The sequence below is a fragment of the Topomyia yanbarensis genome, unplaced genomic scaffold, assembly GCF_030247195.1.
Source record: "Topomyia yanbarensis strain Yona2022 unplaced genomic scaffold, ASM3024719v1 HiC_scaffold_520, whole genome shotgun sequence".
NCBI lineage: Eukaryota > Metazoa > Arthropoda > Insecta > Diptera > Culicidae > Topomyia > Topomyia yanbarensis.
This window is the reverse complement of record NW_026683737.1, coordinates 6,274-24,880: the sequence shown is the minus strand read 5'-3', so window position 1 is coordinate 24,880 and position 18,607 is coordinate 6,274. Positions and strand designations below refer to the sequence as shown.

Below are 18,607 nucleotides of genomic sequence, written 5' to 3'. Positions count from 1 at the left end.
AAGAGGCAGCTGAAATGGCGGTTAGCTATGAGAAAGGCCGTCTGGACAATCCCTGCAGCTTAGAGTGGATCGGTGATGCACCTAAAAATAAGAACTCTCGCACGGGAGGCACAGTTACCGAAAGGGATTACGAGAGTTTAGTTTTGAGACAGCTGCGACAAGCGGAAGAGCGAAAACGTCTGATAGAGCAAATGATGCGGGAAGATGCCGAAGCGGAGTCAGCTACGGGATAGTTTAAAACGAGTCAAACAAGTTTGCTTACGTGTATCACTTTGTGTTAGCATTATTATTAGTCACTGTCGTTTAACATAATTTTTACAACATTTCTGAATTTGCAAACTCCTAAAATTGTGTAGAAAAATGCTTCTACGTGCTTGGAAAATCGATGGCGGTTGGAACAATTTCAGCGCGCAGTTTTAACATTAACCAAAACTTTCTGCTCTAGAACGGACGAAAGAACTCCCATTTTCTTTTCTCACGATTGCGCTATCGATTGTGAACCCGAACCAATCCTTATTTTAGTCGCTTCCTCTACCAATCGCTCTAATTCGTTCAGTTTTTCAATTTCACCCCGTGCCAGTCCGATGCGTTCGATCTCCTGCACATAATAAATAACGTCCACTTGCAATTGCAGCCGTATTTTATCATCGTCGGTCATTGCCGTTGTGCTATTGCTGCTAGCAGCGGCTGTCGTGAAATTTCGATCGCGAAGACTCTTCAATCGACGAAGGGATTCTTCGGTTTTTTGGACCGACATCAGCACTTCCTCCACTGCATTGTAATAACTAGAACAAATAGAAAATGCAGTTGGTCCGATATTATCTTTGCACTGACAATACTCACCTGGTAGTTAAACTTCCGTACACATTTGCCAGAAAATCTTTAAGCCGTTCGTCTCCCACCAACGAGCTGTAGTTCTCCCGAAAGCTCCTGCTCGGTTGTATCAACTGTTCCATGTATTGACAGCATCGCCTGGGTACATCCCGGTTGGTTTTACGATACAACCGAGGAATGTCACTGACCTGTTTGATGTAGGGAGCGCTGTTTTGCACCAGTTCTTGAACGATTAGTGTTTGTAATCGATTCAGTTTGGTTGTCAGCGCGGAACGGTTATCGAAAAATAGCTCGTCTAGCTGAGGGGAGGCTAGTTCAAGATTTGTTGGCGATTTATCCAGGATAAGACTGACTATTTGGGGTATCTTTTTGGACAGATTGGTAATATCCGAAAACAGGGTGGCTAGAAGTTTGAGCCTCAGGGATTGCTCCTGCCCGGAGTCTTGCGGAGCTATGGGGTTCAATGCAACCACATTGTCGATCCAGGTCATTGTTCTAGATAGCAACTGTAAGGTCAGCTTCAAAAATCGATGAAATAGCTGAGGAAGGTAAATCCCATCCTGCCAGCAATTTGAAATGCAGGTGAGGACAATCGAAAATTGCAAAAGATTGAATTGACTGACACTGATTTGCTGTGTCGAGAATTTTACCGCATCTATTTCCCGAGTGCAGGCCTTTTCCAGGTTGGAACCAATTTCCTGAAAGCGAATCTGGAAGTAAACAGGCAGATTCCATCGTACCTGAAAACTTTTATACTGGGAATGCGTCTTGAAACAGTTGATTTCAACTGGATCTTCAAGAATCAGTTCAATTCGCTCAAGAAATTCCAGGGTACATTTGTACTTGCTATAGAACGAGTCCGGATTACCAGGTGCGAATATTGAAGACATGTTGGTTTCCATGCGTCGCTCGACTTCGGTCCAAAAGCTATTGATTACAAACTTGTAGCCTTTAACTTTTCCATTTTTCTTCGTTAGGCTCAACAAACTCTTCATATTGAGTGAGATGAAGTCCAAAATCTGATTATAGATTCCTGTCAATCCTTGCGGCGAGTTCTGTAGACTGCTTTCCGATACGACACGGCTCATGTACGGCGTAACTATCTCCGTTTTGAATACTTCCTCTGCAATATGACACTCGTCAAGTGTGCAATAAATTCGAAGACAGCGTTCCAATCCGTCCAAGTCTTTCTTTTCCAACATATTCAAAAAGTAGGTTTTCAACTGCGTCAATAGACTGCCCTTCCAATGATCTGCGCTTTGCTTTTGTTCTTCGTCCAAAAACTCGCTGCAGTACTTTAAATTGAACTGCAGTTGGATCGATTCCAGGGCAGCTCGCTCTAACAAAGTTGGATTTATTTCGTCCTGCTTCTCATCTACCGGTTTAAGAAGGCTTTTCAATTTCACAAGCGCTGCCTGAACCTTTGCTAAACTCTGAAGACTTTTCTTATACGCCCGTAAGGCTTTCTTCTGCTCCAAGCAGTCAGAAATGTCCTTCATTGTCCCTTCCAGTGCACCTTTGACCGTCAACATTTCCTGCTTGAGCTTCTGCAGTGGTGCATCGATTTCACCTATCTGCTGGTCTAGCCCGATCAAATTTGCAGACAGATCCACAAAATCGGCATAGTCTTGGTTGATTAGCTCAATCATCGCAGATCGCAGCACCTTAAGGTAAAGTCCTAGATCGTCTCGTATGTTCTCTAAACTACCCGCATTCCGATTCTCATGCAGGAACTCGTCCACCGAAAAGGTTTTCTAGCAAAAGTAGAAAAGTATTGCCACGATTATCTCACATTATTTAATGTAGAAGAAAGTTGCTCACCTTCATGAATTCGTTCTTATCGAAGCACAAGTCGGCTGGGCCGGCCGGCAAACTAAATAGATCTCGAGCACTGGACATGTTGATATGTTATATGCTCCTTGTTCGTTTTTCTTATCGCCAACGCTGGAGCTAGCAATTCTTGACCATATCATGAACTTTTACGAGAAAACTAGCATTTTTTTCCACTGCAACATTCCGAGCTACACTTTTCCACTGTTTTGACGATTTGACGTTGACACATCATCCGTCATCGTCATCATCGCAGCTGATTGTTTTCGAAATACTGATGATTATGCGATCTGTCAAACACAACACGAGGGATAGGAATCTGCGTTGAAGCCAGGCTCCTGCTAGGCAGCCATTTTGTCCTAGCCAACATCTGCCTTTGTTATAATCAAAACAACCCAATGCTATTGCACGGGCGACATGGGCCTAGAGCCGGCTAGGCCCACATATGTTGACTACTGTCAAAGTCTGTATATCTCCATAGTGGATGACAGGAGTGACACCCCCCTGGTTGAAGCGCTTCAAAAATTGACATCCCTCCGAAAAAGAGAACCCAGTACACGAAAAAGCGGCTAGGCAGGTTAAACTAGGAAAACTGAAAGAACTGGAAAGAGAACTGCAGAGAGAAAAACAGCAATATATACGCCCCGGCAGTGTATGGCAACACGTCCAATGTTATAAGCTTGTAAAAGCATTCAAACTACGGAGACTCCATTTTGGATCGATTGGATTCGGGTTTAGCTGTCACAAAACGAATCCAATCGAACATTACCTATCCTTGGATAGGTAATGTTCGATTGGATTAGTTTTTTGACAGTTAAACCCGAATCCAATCGATCTAAAATGGAGTCTCCGTAGTTTGAATGCTTCTTAATTGGACAGCGTCCAACTAACGGAAGTCCAAATAAAAAACCATCCAATTAAAAAAATGACCCACCAATTCGCACCTGGAATCACGACTGTATACAGAAATTTAGACATCCAGCAACCGCATCGGAGTTGAAAAATTTTCTCGGTCTAGCATCGTTTATAAGTCCACACATAACGACTTGCAGATATCTTTAACCCTTTGTGTCGCCAACATCTAGTTTAACCCGCCTAACCACCTGGGATATATGTTGAAACTAACTGTATTTAGGTAGCCAGCTCGCTCGACACAGGAAAATGGACGAAAAATTTGCTAAAGCTTAAGACCCGAGTTAAGACCATTGCAAGTGGTGTTCAATATACTGATGGAATATTGATTAAAAATGGATGTGCGGTGATACTTCAGAGCCTACAAGAAAAAACATTGGAAATAGCGCATACAGCCTATGCAACGGACATTCGCCCCAAAAACCGCCTCGGAAACCATTGTTCTCGATTTTAATAGACCGTATCAGAAACTGGGTAATATATAATATATCCGATCAAGATACGCTATTGTGCCAACTGGTTAAATATACTACATTAGAGCACACTTAAGTGGTATTAGACACTATCTCCTCAAGGGAAGGCTTCCCAAAGGTTATCAAATCGGACAATGGGCCTCTTTTCAACGGTGAAGATTACGCTCGATATTGTGCTGAGCGCGGCATTAAACTTATATTTTCGATATCGTTTTTTCAACAACAGTACAAGTTAGTGGAAGAGTTTGTGACGATCGTTAACAAAATCATGTCTACCGCATTGTCAACAGGGACCAATTATCGAAAGAAACTAGAAACGGCCGTTCAAACATACAAAGAAATATTGATAGGCCGTAAAATAAAACGTGGCCTACCTCTTGTTCGTCACGGAAAGTCAAATTTCGACGACCAAAATTAAAAAGATCGAGAGACAAAAATCTGACCAAAAGAACGTGACGATGGTAGACGTGGCAACCCAGTAAAGTTTAGTCGGAAATGAGCCGGAATTCCGACTGGTTTCAGTTAGTATTCCGGCACCAGTGACACAATCGATTCTAACTAACTGATGCCAGCTGGAATTGCGGCTCATTTCCGGCTGAACTTTACTGGGAATGGTTGGTGAAGAAACCCGGTACACCAGAACTAATATGCTTTTCGATTGATGCGCACTGGTTTAGTGGAGTTTTGAGCTTTTTTTGCACTTTCGAGCGGAAGAGCAGAAAACTGGATATGGTCAATGGAACCTTCTGCTCGAAAGCGCAAAACCAGTGGAAGTCAAAACGTTGATTTACATTGTTTTCACAATTTAGTTTTTAGTTTTCTTTACAGCGGATTTACTGTTAAATTGAATTTTCAGCAAAATTGTGATTCATCAACATTTTTTTTATTTGCATATTTTAAATACATAGTTGAATCAAATACATATTTGTATCTGGTTGAATCAAAGTTTGTGGAAGCTTACATAGTATCTTTTCTCAATGTTTAAATCGTTTCCTACAAGCGCATCGCATCTTTGCTAAAGAACGACACATGCACCATTGACCGGAGCAAGATCATAATCTCGTCAGCAGAAAAATTCGAACAGTAAAAAATTAGCACACAAAACCTTTAGCAGTCGTGGCAATATTGAAACATATTTCTACTTACTTAGTTGTCATGTTCCGCGGAACAAGCTCCACTGCCGCCAAGAGCCATTTTGTTTATATTTTGACATGGTATGTCATGTGTTCTTTGGGTTTTTATTCTCAAACGAGGCATTCAGAACACACGCACATATGTTGCTGATTCTGGGTATATGTCGGGAAATCACAAAACTTCACATCTAGTGTCGCTCTGCGCACTTTACCAGCCATCTCCGTTAATACTTCCGCGTCGTTGTGATTTAATGTCCCATTAGTTTCTGGAAGTGAATCGTGACAACGTGGAAGAAATCGGGACAGCAGCTGCTTCTTATCTCCTGTCGACAATGCAGGCCAAAAACTACCCGGATCAGTTCACGGTGTCCCCGATCCCGAGAGGAATTGAACTTTTAGACTGCAATGAACTGGCGTTGATCGTATATGTCGCCTGTAAATAAAAATGTTAAATTTGAGTTTTAAATATTTATCATATTATATTATATAAATATATAAATAAATACCATTCCAGATATCTTTCGAACCATTTTCAAACCTTTCATATAATACTCACCATATTGGGAATACTACTGATGTATTCCACCATTATAATTCAACTATTATACTACCATACTATTTTAGTTACCATTTCCAATACCGTGTATCCTATATTAGAGAGTTGTATACTACATTGTACTTTTACATAGGAGGTTAATATTGCTCTGGTCTTTGTTATACGTATATCTGTTTACGCTTCTCCAAAAATCTGTAGCTTAACATGATCAAAATTCTTCGTCTTGCAATATTACGGCGATAGCTTAGTTGGATAAAGTGACAGTCCACTTTAGTATCAACGAAACTCTCTTCAGAAGATGGCGTGTAACAAAATAAATCTTAATCAATCGATAGAATTGAAATGTGAAGGAAATGAATTTTTTTTCTCCGCCTAATATTTTATGCATCGCTAGATCTAAAATATGTATGCCACCGTAAATTGTTTGGTTCTTGAATGGTATGTTGTCAAAATGTATATGGAAAACAGCACATTTTGGTATGGTGACTGTTCTTAACAACCCATTGTTTTGGTCGAGTGTAGAAAAACGACACTGGTTATGTTCGATATTATACCAGGCAATGGTTAATATATTGTTGAACGAACCATATTGGAAATGGTTTTGAAACGATTGATGCAATGGTTGGCAGATGGTACACATTTATGCGTGTATCTACTTACTAAAGTTTTAAAACCGGAAAATATTCCACGAAACGGACAAACGGAACGCAATGGTGAAAAATGCGTATATAAATTACGACCAATTAAATGCACGAGAAAATGAAGAGCGTCATTTTTGTGTCAAATCTAAGAAAGTACTGAAAACAAAAACCTTGATCTTACCATAAAAAATATTGTTAACAACAGTAACTGTTGTAAATTCAATGTTTCTGTTAACAATTCCAATGTTCCGTTCTGTTCGCGGTGCCATCGAAAACGGCAAAAGAAAAAACTTCTTGAATAAAACTGCCGCACATCCACGCACTCAAAAAAAATTATCACTTATCAATCATATGCAAAAACATATAAATATTTTCCATAATACTTTTCACGTAAATGTTACATGTTTCACACATAGAAAATTGGGTTGTCAATCTAATTAAAACCAGCGTCGACTACATATATATGTCAAATGAAGTTCATTTACTTTTTATCGGATTGTCACATAAGTTCTAGATTAAATCCATATAATTTTTATGTGAATTTCATGTGATTATTAGCAGCATTTAAAATAGCATTCAAATATTTTTCTAATATATTTAAGAAAAGGGAAGACGGTGAGTAAAAATGTAAGCATTGAATTGAATTGTAATGTATCTTATATTTACATGATTTGATTATATTAAATAGTATAGCTATATCGAAACAGAACCGTTTCTCCTGCCACGCACCCTTTGTGTTGAGAAAATCAACAAACTTCGTGGCAATTTTCGTTGGTTCCTGTAATGTCTATCGTTTGTTTTAATTTCCGAATTCTGAAACGTAAATTCGTTTTAATGGTATTGCGTATATAATCAATTGAATTTACATTTAAATACCTTCAGAAGTCAGTGTTCGAATTTCTCCAGTAGTAACTCATTCGCTTTGTGCTGTTAGTACGTGAAGCCATATTGCAATTGTAATCTTTTTTCGCATCGTATATTCACGTAATATTTATGTTCTTTACACATAACACTTAAGTATGTGACAATCACATAAAATGTATGTATTGCATGCTTGAAAGTCATTGGTATCTCATTTAAAATTCATCAATGTCGGCATGAATGTTATTTGGTGCACCTGAATCTGATGTGATTGGTCAGTTTTAATATTTACGTGCTTTTTCACTTAAAATTTATATGACTTTTTGGCTCAGTGCGTCGTTGCATCCACTGTGCATACGCGAGTGGCATTCCCCTCTAAAAGCACCAAAAGAAAGAAATTGACAGCTGATTAAAAAGTTGTTTTTCGTTCAAATGTCGTCTGTGGAAAAGTGAACTGTATTTTTGTGCAATTTATTTTTCTGAAATAGTTGTAAAATCATTGTTATTAGTGGAAAAAATAACTTACTTGGAGTAGAAATTAGTGGGTATGCTAACAAAGGCAGTGGTTTTTGTGTCATATTCACTGTAAAAGCTCTAATTGTTTTGATCTGTTGCCGTAAGGAACTGAGGTCAATGTTTTTTTTTCTCTGACTGCGATCTGCAAATTTTAAATCAAAATTGCAATTATCATCGATTGTGAAAACATAATTGTTCCCCTCGATAAGCCTCTTGCAGACGAGCAATGCCAATGGCAAGCAGCTGGTGTGAAATTCATCTGCTAATCGATATCTCTCTTCCTTGTTCTTCGAGTGCAGTCGTCCTTAACTATTAATAAAGAGTTACTTAAATTGTTCATTGCAGAATTCTATAGACAACCGGCTTTCAGCAGCCACTGAAATGAAGCGGAAATATCACTACCCGAATGTGACCAACGTCGCGAAGATCTTGTTAGACCGCAACTATAGGGATATTGAGCATATCGTGAAGAACCGGCTAAAAACTGCACCACAGTTCATCGATAAGATTGAGTTGGAGGCAGAGCTCAAAGGTCACAACGGTTGTGTTAATTGTTTGGAATGGAGCGACAATGGTCGAGTTTTGGCTTCCGCATCGGACGATTTTCACGTAATGCTGTGGGATCCATTCAGTCATAAGAAACTCTATGATTTAGTGACCCCACACGATGGAAATATTTTCTCGGTAAAGTTTCTTCCGAAACGAAACAACTCCACGCTGGTAACGGGGGCTGGAGATTGTCGGACTTTCGTGTTCGACATTAACCGTGGTAATGATTTCCCGATTCGAAAATGCACCTGTCATGGTCAACGCGTTAAACGGTTGGCCACATCATCGAAACATGTGCACCTGTTCTGGTCATCGGCGGAGGATGGTAAAGTACTGCAGCATGATATGCGAACTCCGCATACATGCCGGGCAAACGATGCCAATGTGCTGATCAATTTGCGCAACCACATCAATGAGATGCCAGAAGTGAAGTGCATAGCTATCAATCCACAGCGACCAGAACTGATGGCGATCGGTGCAAACGATTGCTACGCCCGTTTGTATGATCGGAGAATGTTGTCACTGATGAAGGTAGGCTAATTGTTACGAATAATTTTTTTAAGTAATATAGCATTTTCCGTTAACTACGAACAGCTCAGTACCAACGTTGAACTGAAGCCGAATGAGAATAACACCGACAACGTACCGCGGGATGGATGCGTCCAATACTACTGCCCGGGTCATTTGAGCCGAAACAAGGATACGGTGTACTCGATTTTCAACCAGAAAGCCGTCACTTATCTAACCTTCAGTCCGGACGGGGGCGAATTGCTGGTCAACATGGGATCGGAACAAATATATCTGTACGATTTGGCTCGACCGAAGGAACCGATGGTGGGTTTCGCATGACATTTGATTATATTTATTAGTGTATGTTTTCATGTTTCTGGTTTTTAGTTTCTGCAACTGCCGAAGTTTACCGAACCAATAAATGGAACCAATGGAACGACGACAAATGGAGAAAAGATTAGGCATAAACTTCCACCCGAAGTGGAGCGTATGAAAAAGGAGGGTAATGCAAATCTAGAGAAGGAAATGTATCTGCAAGCGATACAACAGTACACGAAGGCAATCCGAAAAGCGCAGGAGAAAGATTGTTCAATTCTCTATTTGAATCGGGCGACGGCCCTAATGAAAAGAAATTGGTAGGGTTGAGTTTGCTGCAGATGCAATTTCAGTAATAAGTCGACATTTCCTAGGTACGGTGATGTGTACGCTGCGGTTCGTGACTGCCATAGAGCACTTCGTCTGGATCCGCATTATGTCAAGGCTCATTTCCGACTGGCTCGGGCTCTGCTCAAACTGGGACAACTGTCGAATGCAGCGTCATGTTTAACAGAATTGGTGCAACGGTTTCCATCGTACGCTAAGAACCATGGCGTTCTGATGTTGGATAAAGATATTGAAGCGGAATTGGAAAAACAGCGGCAAAGGCAACGGGAGCGACCTGTGGACTCCGAGACGGACCAATTTTCCGACAATGAGCTGGTGGGTTGCAAGTTTTTGACTGGAATTATTAGAGCTTATCTTGCCGATCTCTGTAATTTTAGGCTTGGAGAGCTAGCGCACTAGACTACCAGGACCGTTTTGTGGGCCATTGCAATACAAAAACAGATATCAAGGAAGCAAACTACTTTGGTGATTCGAACTATATCGTTGCCGGGTAGGTTTGATTTTATTGCTATTCTTCCTACACTCGTGAATCTATATAATTTTCCAGCTCCGATGATGGCAACTTTTTCATCTGGGAACGAGACAGTGGAATGATTGCGTCGATCTACCAGGCGGACGAACTGATAGTGAACAGTGTCCAGCCCCATCCGTTTGTGTGTCTGCTCGCCACCAGTGGAATCGATCACGAGGTTCGTCTTTGGTCTCCGCAGGCATTTGAATCCCGACTGAAGCATCGGATAGACGAAGTGGTTGGTACGGTCAATGAGAACCAAAACCGAATGCAGTCCGATCCGTTCGATTCGTTAGCTCCTGATCAGGCCATGTGTCGAGCTAGTTAGCTTTTTTGGTACGGTTTGTAAGTCCAAACATATTTTGATCCTTCTCATATTTCATCGTATCTTTTTTGTTCATTCTAGATGTTTAACATACTGTATGTGATTAAAGATAGAGTTAATAAGTTATTCGCTAGGATACTTTTATAGCTGAGCGTAGCCGCATCTTGTCAGGTGAGCATCACACAAAATTATCCGTCGCATGGAAACTGGATCGTTACTGCAACAAAACACACAGGATAGAGTACTAATCACATTGTTTACACACCAATCATTGTTACTGGATTGAATTATATTTGAGATTTTACGTAGCAGCAAAAGCTTCGAGGATAGCTGCGGCAATAAAACTGGTAGGCATTGAAGCGTGATAGTTCTTAATTTTTCCTCTTGCAAAACAGTCGACCCACACTTTCGTAATATAGAACGGACAATGAACATTGCTTATTGCGTTGAATGCCAGTTCGATGGTAAAACATGTTATATATAATAAAGACATATTGATGAATTATTTGTTTGTGTAACACTTTATTTTCTAGAAAACCGGAATCTTGCATTTGCCTCATACGGTTCGATTATTTCAGACAACAATTGGTCGACTCCCAATTCGGTGTTATCATTCGGTTTCTAACCCCGCGACCACGGGATGCTGTTATGATGTCATCGCCTTGACAACTGTACTCTGTCTCGCCAGGTGTTTGGTTATACATTCGGTGTATACAGTTGTAACAGTCACAAGACATCAGGTGGTGGTGTGCTTATCTCCGTTCACCGTGAGCGAGCTCGGAGCAAGTATGGATATCAGTGAAACTTGCCGTCCATCCAGTTCTCAATCACGTCTATTGTCTCCCTAACCGACTCAAATGAAAGGTACAGATTCAGGAGAGAGAAAATAGAAATTAAATTGAATGAGACGAGAGAATAGATTGGAGATAGCTAGAAAGAAATGAGCTGAATAAAGCTCGTCAGTTGTGTGATTGACTTTGAACGAGGAAGTTCATTATCTGAGTAGTCCGGACACGACAACCTCCACTTCTTCAAGTGGCTCACCCATCACCATTAGAGACACTTCGTCCGTGAAATCCACGATTTTCACTGTCTTTGGCAGCCGCAGTGCTAATACCCCATCGTACATCCCGTTCCAAAGAGTTGGACCTAGATTGGAGCCCTGAAGAACGCCCGCTGTGACGCTCGTCTCGTTCAGCAGCACTCTGCTCTGGAAGTATCTCTTTACGATCTGGCATAGATAGTCGGGAACCCTCATTCTGTGCAGCGCTGCCGCGATGGCTTCCCAGTTGGCGCTGTTAAATGCATTCTTCAAATCCATCGTGACCACAGCGCAGTAACGATCTCCTATTCGCTTCTATTTAGCTGCCTTCTCAGCATTCTCGATCACTGTCCGAATTACATCCACTGTCGACGGTCCTTTACGGAATCCGAACTGCAACTTGGACAGTCCGTGCTCACTCTTTGTGCATTTCGTCAACCTGTTAAAGATGATTCTTTCCAAGAGTTTTCCTAATGTATCCAGCAGACATATTGGCCTATACGAGGCCGGATCGCCATGTGGCTTCCCTGACTTCGGCACCAACACCAGCTTCTGTACCTTCCACATTTCGGGGAAGTTACCTTCATTTAAACACTTCTGCAGCACGATCCTGAACATGTCCGAATATGGAAGGATCGCAGCTTTCAGCACCACGTTTGGTATTCCATCTGGACCGCGTTTTTTTGTTTATTTCAGCCGCTTCGACGCTCCTGCGATCGTCCGTGTTTGCTTATTCTTATTCGCCGTACGGTGGCGGTGACCAGGCAGTTGGATCGTACTTCGAGAAAAAACCCTCGACGATTATCTTCAGCTTACCCGGGCACATTTCGGTTGGCGTCATCGAGCACATTCATTTTCGCCATCAGGACTCGGTACGCGTCGCCCCAGAGATTGGCGTCTACTTCTCGGCACAGCTACTTGTGGCAGTCTGACTTGCTAAATCTGAACTCCCGTTTTAAAGCGGCCCTAGCTTCCCGAAACGATGCATTGCGCTCTTTTCCATCTGGTTCCGATATTGCTCTCTGAGCTCGCCTTCTGGCTCTGAGACAAGCAGCGCGTAGCAAACAAAGCATCTCGTTCCACCATTAAGTTGGTCGCCGTCTATTGCGTGATTCCAGTTTTCGCTGCATTGTGGCGTCACAAGCCGCCATAATCCTTCTTGGTAAGTCAACCGCATCCACATTCTCAGTCCCGCCGTTCGGCCGAAGTGCCTCAACGAAAAGGTCTGATGAAGGCTTTCGTCTTCCACTTTCGCTCGCCGGTTGTCCTTCTCCGTGCTGCAACAGGGTTCCGTTGACCGATACGGTAGCGAATCGCCTGGTGGTCACTATGCGTATACGTTTCGCATACTCCAATCCATGTTCGCCGTCAATGAAGGACTACAGAATGTGACGTCGATGACAGACTCCCTCCCGTTTCTCGAAAATGTGCTAACAGAATATTATTTGCACAATCGTACATCTAACTTCGCCAGAGCTTCCTGCAGGATACACCATCTTGTGTTGGTTTTTCTACTGCCCCACTCCACAGCCCAGGCGTTAAAGTCACCACCAATGACTACCGGCTTATGACTGATCAACTGCACGGTTAACTGCTCCAGCATTAGGCTGACCTACTCTACTGTCCACCTTGGAGGAGCGTAATAGCTGCACACGAAGACGCCATTGATTTTGGTGATTACGAAGCCCTCGTATGAGCATTCTATCACTTTTTGAATGGGGAATCCGCCCAGAACTTGTATCATAGCCGTTCCCGATCTATCCACCACCTAGTTACCGTTATCAGCGGGTACTTGATACGGCTCGGCGATCAAAGCGACACTACACATAGTTTCTGTCGTAGACAGCCACAATAGTAGCTGTGCGGTGTCACAGTGATTCAGATTTATCTGGGCTATGTCCATTACCGTTGGCCTACAGTCGGCAGTAGGCAGGGCTTTTACCCGTCACCCGTCCGATGATCGTTTCCGGTGCAAGGCAAGCACTTCGGCCACTGTCCGTGCAGTTTCTCACAAGATGGCGCGTCTCCTCGCATTTCCAGCACACGCTGGATCTACCCAGGCCTTTGCAAGCCCCTGTCAAATGTCCAAAGCCCAAACACTGGAAGCATTTCTCCGCTTGTTTATTCAGTCGTGGGGCGGATCTCAATGGGCATCTCGACTATCCAACCGTAACTTTGCCTACCTCCAGTGCCTTATCGGCAGCGGTTACCGGCAAACGAATCATCGCTGTCAGAGTTCCTCCGTATTCCATCTTTGGCGGGATCGTCATGTGCACCTGTGCACAGGTTACACTGCTGCTTCAGTGCGCATCTCAGCTCGTCTTCTGTCGTGATTTCATCAAGGTCCTAGCACATTGTCACCATCTCCGAGTTTGAGACTTTAACTTCTGCTTTTTCACCCATTGATTTGGTAATAGTCTCCTGCAAGGTTGAGCTACTAGTCTTGGGATTCTTCTCGTCTTTTTGGGTACGCCTGATTCTTACCACGTTTTCCCCTAAATCCTTCAGCTCCGGGTCCTCTCTGACCTTCTTGAGCAGCGCTGCATATGTCGTCGCGAGACAAGCACGGCTTCTCTCTTTGGCGCTTTCTGACGAGCCGGAGGTTTTCCTTTTCTCTTCTGATGTACTTTTTGCACTTACATCTGCATTTGCTGTTTCTCGTGTTCCTCCTTCCGACCTACAACGGTACTCCAGCTTTCTCCCTGTTGGGTGACGTCCTTTCCGTCGAAAACAACAGCGTCTTAGAGTGTCTGTCTCTTGGGCTTGCCTGGTTTCCCGTCTCCTGGCGAGGTTCTGGTCTACTGTGGAGTCGCGGAAGCTGGTGTATTTTCCACTCCAATATGCTTCTCCTTCCCCTGCTTCGGGGGGAAGGGGGGCGAGGAAGATAGTAGCCTAAGCCGACGCCAATGCTCGCTCAGCTACATCAGGCCTCCGCGTTACCGTGTCATACTCATTCACGGTAGAAAATAAGTTCTTTCGGATTCTGAGAGTTTCTCGCATCCACAAATTTGTGGAGCTCCTCCACCAGGTACTTCGTTGCCACTACCTTTGACTTTTATGTGGTGTAACTCATCCCGCTCGGCTGTGACTGTTGTTACTGTTGCTTCCGCTCCTCTTGTTTATGCTGAATAACTTCCGCTGTTGCTGGCAGTGGTGACCTCACCAAGCCAGCTCTGGCGAACGGATTTGCTACACCTGTTCCGTATATATGAGTTTCAATGTTTTTCTCCATTTTTTGGGTCCCAACTTCGGGCCGCTATCTCCACTCGTTGTGCATAGTGGTCTCTCGTGATCTCATGATTATGCATGAAGCTGGGAAGTCATACAAGGGTTGACAATATCCTTCATGGGGAGTAGTATTCAGAGTCGGATCGGCATAAAATCGGGAATACTCCAGCCGAACCTAGTACCAGCAATGAAATGGTTGCGAGTTTCGAACGTATCCGGAGACCTGCCAGGGTTTTGTCGGGACGGAGGGAGCCGCGCTGTTAGTCCACTCACCATTTCAAGTCGGTGTCATCCTTCCTTACTCAGGGAGTACAGCAGCACGCATGTCAGCCCAAAGTCGTCGTTCAAATCGAGATCCGTGTCCTGTCCGTTGCCGTTCGCCATATGCCATTGTCAGGATGTTACTGGCGTCGATCCTGATGTGCCATTTGGCACTCTGGTTGGGCTAGGGTGCCTTTATTGCTAAGATCTTAGATTATTGGAATCTTAGGATCTTAGTAGAAGTGGCACAGACTCGTTTCGTCAGAGTTGCACAGCTGTTGTTTTGGGGATTGTTCGGAGAATCAGAATCTCCTTGAAGCAGCCTCACACTCAGTGTAGCAGCTCTAAACTGAAAAAAAAACTTTATTCATTAATTGCATGTTATGGTAGGCACTGTGATAACTTACATTAAGTATTTCATTTGTAGCGAAATGTCCGAAAGCTGTCAATCTATTGTTATATAAATCGTAGGCAGTGAAACAGTTTCACTCTGAAAGAAATTTTTCACAGGTAAATTTCAATGATGTTAGAGTGCGGAATAACGTAAGTATTTCTAAGGATTTGTTGCGAATCGGGTAATGTTTGTTTTTTCCTACCCAAGCAATCAGAAGCTCGGATAATACTTAAAAAGCACACTTTAAAGTTCACATGAAGTTAGCTAACTTTGAAGCTGCCTGAGCTTTAATGGAACTTGAAAGTTGCCAAAGTCGCTATTAGAGCATAACATGTATTGCGAAATTACTTAAAACCAGAAGCTTATGCAGCTCCATAATACGAACTTTTGGTAGCTTGGGTAACTATTAGCTTTCAACCATGGTTTCTCCATGACTGAATCATGCTAAAAAGGTTCGACGGCATTGTAAAGAAGACCCCCAAGTCCAGTTGTTCTACACTCTTAATAAACTGGTCCTCGGATACATTCATCGACTTAAGAATGCAGAATAAATTACCTTACTGTTCAGGCTAGAGCCTTGTTGTCTCTTGCTGTATGCAGAAGCCGTCTCCACTCCACTCGGTCCATTGCTGCTTGTTGTCAGCCTCGCAGTCTTCGAAGGGTACGCAGGTCGTCCTCTATCTGGTCAATCCACCGTGCTGCGCCCCGTATTCTTGTTCCTGTAGGGTCGCCCTCAAGAACCATCTTCACCGGGTCGTCGTCCGACATTCTTACGACGTGTCCAGCCCACCGCAAACGTCCTATTTTTGCGGTATGCGCAATGGATGGTTCTTCCAGCAGCTGATGCAACTCATGGTTCATTCACCTGCGCCACGTTCCGTCTTCCATCTGCACGCCACCATAGATGGTACACAACACCTTTCGTTAGAAAACTCCAAGGGCGCGTTGGTCCTCCACGAGCATAGTTTAGGTCTCGTTACCGTAGAGGATCACTGGTCTAACCAGCGTCTTATAGATAATCAACTTCATGCGGCGGCGAATTTTGTTCGATCGGAGCGTCCTCCGGAGTCCAAAGTAGGCACGATTTTCCGCAAAGATCCGCCTCTGAATTTCTCTTCTGATATCTTTGTCGGCGGTTACCAGTGAGCCCAAATACACGAATTCGTCGACCATCTCGATTTCGTCACCGTCAATCCAAACTCGGCATGGGAGGTCCACATTGTCGTCTCTAGAACCTCTTTCTCTCATGCATTTTGTTTTCGGAACGTTGACGGCAGGTCCAATCTTGTTGGCTGATTAACGTTTCCGACATCGACTCAAAGTTCCGTGCGAAGCCAAGAAGCTGGACAGACTTCCTGAAGATCGTGCCACTCGTATCTATCCCCGCTCTCCTTATTACACCTTCTAACGCAACGTTGAGCAGCTGGCACGATAGACCATCACCTTGCCGTAACCCTCTTCGAGATTCAAAGGGACTCGAGAGTGTCCCTGATACTCGAACAACGCACATCAAGCGATCCATCGTCGCTTTGGCGCGGGAACCCATGAATCCCGCTTGGTAGTGCCCCACGAACTCCCTTGCGAATGGTGACAATCGGCGGTAAAGAATTTGGGAGAGAACCTTGTAGGCGGCGCTAAGTAGTGTGATCGCGCAGTAGTAGCAGCAATCCAACTTGTCACCCTTTTTTTAGATTGGGCAAACGACACCCTCCATCCACTCCTCCGGAAGAAACTCCTCCTCCCAAATTTTGGCGATTACCCAGTGCAGCGCTTTAGCCAGTGTTTCACCAACATATTTTAATAGCTCGTAGATGATCTACACCGGCAGCTTTGTTTTTCAGCCGACCGATCTCCTCCTTGACTTCTAGGAGATCAGGGGCCGGCAGCCTATCGTCTTCTGCGCGTGCTCCAAGATCCGTTGCCATACCGCCTTCGTCCTCTGCTGCTTCACTGTTGAGGTGATCGTCATAGTAGTGCATTCACCTCTCAATCACCTCACACTCGTTCGTAGGAGGTTGCCGTCCCTGCACATATCGGCTTGCGGACCGTAACCTTTGCGCGAACTGTTCAGTTTCTCGTAGAATTTCCATGTGTCGTTTACGCGGTACAGTTGTTCCATAGCTTCGCGATCTCGGTCCTCCTGGTGGCGCTTCTTTCTCCGTAGGACCGAGGTTTGCTTGTTCCGTGCTTGTTTGTATCGCTACACATTCTGTCTCATTCAGTGCTGCAGCATCCTAGCCCGTGCTGCATTCTTCTCCTCTATTAACTGCTTACATTCGTCATCGAACCAGTCGTTTCCTCGATTCGGAATCGCTGTACCTAGTGCCGCTATAGCAGTACTTCCTATGGCGGAACGGATCTCCCTCCAGCCATCTTCAGGAGTAGCTGCGCCCAGCTGTTCTTCCGTGGGTAGTGCTGCTTCCGGCCGCTGTGCGTACTCTTGGGCAACCCCGGCGTCCCGAAGTTGCGCGATGTTGGGCCTTGCCGTCCGACTACGACGAGTGTTGTACACCGTCGAGAGTTTTGAGCGCATGCATACCTCAGTAACAATTTAGGTTTTATGGTGGTTTTATAGCCACTCATAAAATTTAGATTGCACTTGCAGTGTGCTATAAAACTTCAATTGTTACTTGGATACTGCAACTAGGTAATGGTTCGATTAATTCGATACGGTGTGCAAGCTGTTTGGCCCGATTGCCGGTCTAAACATTACCTCCCGTTCTACCTGAGCGTTCATATCACCGATGATGATTTTCACGTCCCGTTGCAAACAGCCGTCGTACACCTCCTTCAGCTTCGCATAGAACACTTCCTTCTCGTCGTCGGGTCTCCCATCGTGTGGAAATTGAATAAATAGAAAGAGTTTAAGCGTTTACAGATAAATTAAATTGAATAAAAGTCATATTACCGTTCACTAGTTGATGTAAACTGCTGGGAAATTGCAAATCCTTCCACAGTTCTTCCATCAACTTATCTGTTGGCGCCATGATGTTTAGTTTTGCGTATCTGAAAATCACGTAATACTTTCGTTTGGAGATAATGTCAACATCGCAAACACACTAAAACTGTTTACGGTAAATCACAGTCAATTTCACCAAAATTTTGAGTGAACGTTACGTGCTATACAGGTAAATGTTGTACTAACGTTAATTGTGATATAATTATTTTCATCAATAGGGATCTTTAATTTGGAAAAATTGTGCCAGTTTTTCATATGTATTGATAGCGGGTGTCCTTACGAGTGCACTCATATCATTCTTAAACCTTAATTATTCTTTTCTGATTTTTAAATTAAAAAAAACCAAATTTTATTCAACCAACAAACTGACAGTTGTCCCATTAAATGACGTGTCTGCAAATATCTCGTT

General features: G+C 43.5%; 2 protein-coding genes and 1 long non-coding RNA gene across 7 annotated transcripts; 1 reads left to right on the top strand and 2 right to left on the bottom strand.

The window, feature by feature from the left end:
- Positions 1 to 269: 269 nt before the first annotated feature.
- LOC131695777 (conserved oligomeric Golgi complex subunit 2) lies at positions 270 to 2,880 on the bottom strand. The gene is made up of 3 exons (XM_058984297.1): positions 2,656 to 2,880; positions 844 to 2,588; positions 270 to 785 (listed from the first exon to the last, which is right to left on the bottom strand). The coding sequence occupies exons 1-3, from the start codon at positions 2,731 to 2,733 to the stop codon at positions 476 to 478; spliced, it is 2,133 nt and encodes a 710-aa protein (XP_058840280.1). The 5' UTR covers positions 2,734 to 2,880; the 3' UTR covers positions 270 to 475.
- Positions 2,881 to 7,650: 4,770 nt separating this feature from the next.
- On the top strand, positions 7,651 to 10,819 carry LOC131695774 (WD and tetratricopeptide repeats protein 1). 5 transcript variants are annotated; one of them, XM_058984292.1, is made up of 8 exons: positions 7,651 to 7,785; positions 8,102 to 8,836; positions 8,900 to 9,139; positions 9,203 to 9,450; positions 9,505 to 9,793; positions 9,856 to 9,968; positions 10,026 to 10,334; positions 10,396 to 10,819. In XM_058984292.1, the coding sequence occupies exons 2-7, from the start codon at positions 8,138 to 8,140 to the stop codon at positions 10,315 to 10,317; spliced, it is 1,881 nt and encodes a 626-aa protein (XP_058840275.1). In that variant the 5' UTR covers positions 7,651 to 7,785; positions 8,102 to 8,137; the 3' UTR covers positions 10,318 to 10,334; positions 10,396 to 10,819. The 5 variants fall into 5 exon arrangements, with proteins under 5 accessions (XP_058840275.1, XP_058840276.1, XP_058840277.1 ...); XM_058984293.1 differs by having other exon boundaries at positions 7,678 to 7,781; XM_058984294.1 differs by lacking the exon at positions 7,651 to 7,785 and having other exon boundaries at positions 7,807 to 8,836; positions 10,026 to 10,325.
- On the bottom strand, positions 10,811 to 18,217 carry LOC131695776 (uncharacterized). Its single transcript, XR_009306714.1, has 3 exons — positions 15,796 to 18,217; positions 15,253 to 15,335; positions 10,811 to 15,194 (listed from the first exon to the last, which is right to left on the bottom strand). It is a non-coding gene; the product is annotated as an uncharacterized LOC131695776 (long non-coding RNA).
- Between the last annotated feature and the right edge of the window lie 390 nt (positions 18,218 to 18,607).

Coding starts and splice junctions, on each gene's coding strand:
- LOC131695774 (XM_058984292.1), top strand. CDS start 8,138: ATGAAGCGGAAATATCACTACCCGAATGTGACCAACGTCGCGAAGATC. Junction 8,837..8,899: donor GAATGTTGTCACTGATGAAG/GTAGGCTAATTG, acceptor AACTACGAACAG/CTCAGTACCAACGTTGAACT. Junction 9,140..9,202: donor CTCGACCGAAGGAACCGATG/GTGGGTTTCGCA, acceptor TCTGGTTTTTAG/TTTCTGCAACTGCCGAAGTT.
- LOC131695777 (XM_058984297.1), bottom strand. CDS start 2,733: ATGTCCAGTGCTCGAGATCTATTTAGTTTGCCGGCCGGCCCAGCCGAC. Junction 2,589..2,655: donor ATAAGAACGAATTCATGAAG/GTGAGCAACTTT, acceptor TACTTTTGCTAG/AAAACCTTTTCGGTGGACGA. Junction 786..843: donor TACGGAAGTTTAACTACCAG/GTGAGTATTGTC, acceptor TATTTGTTCTAG/TTATTACAATGCAGTGGAGG.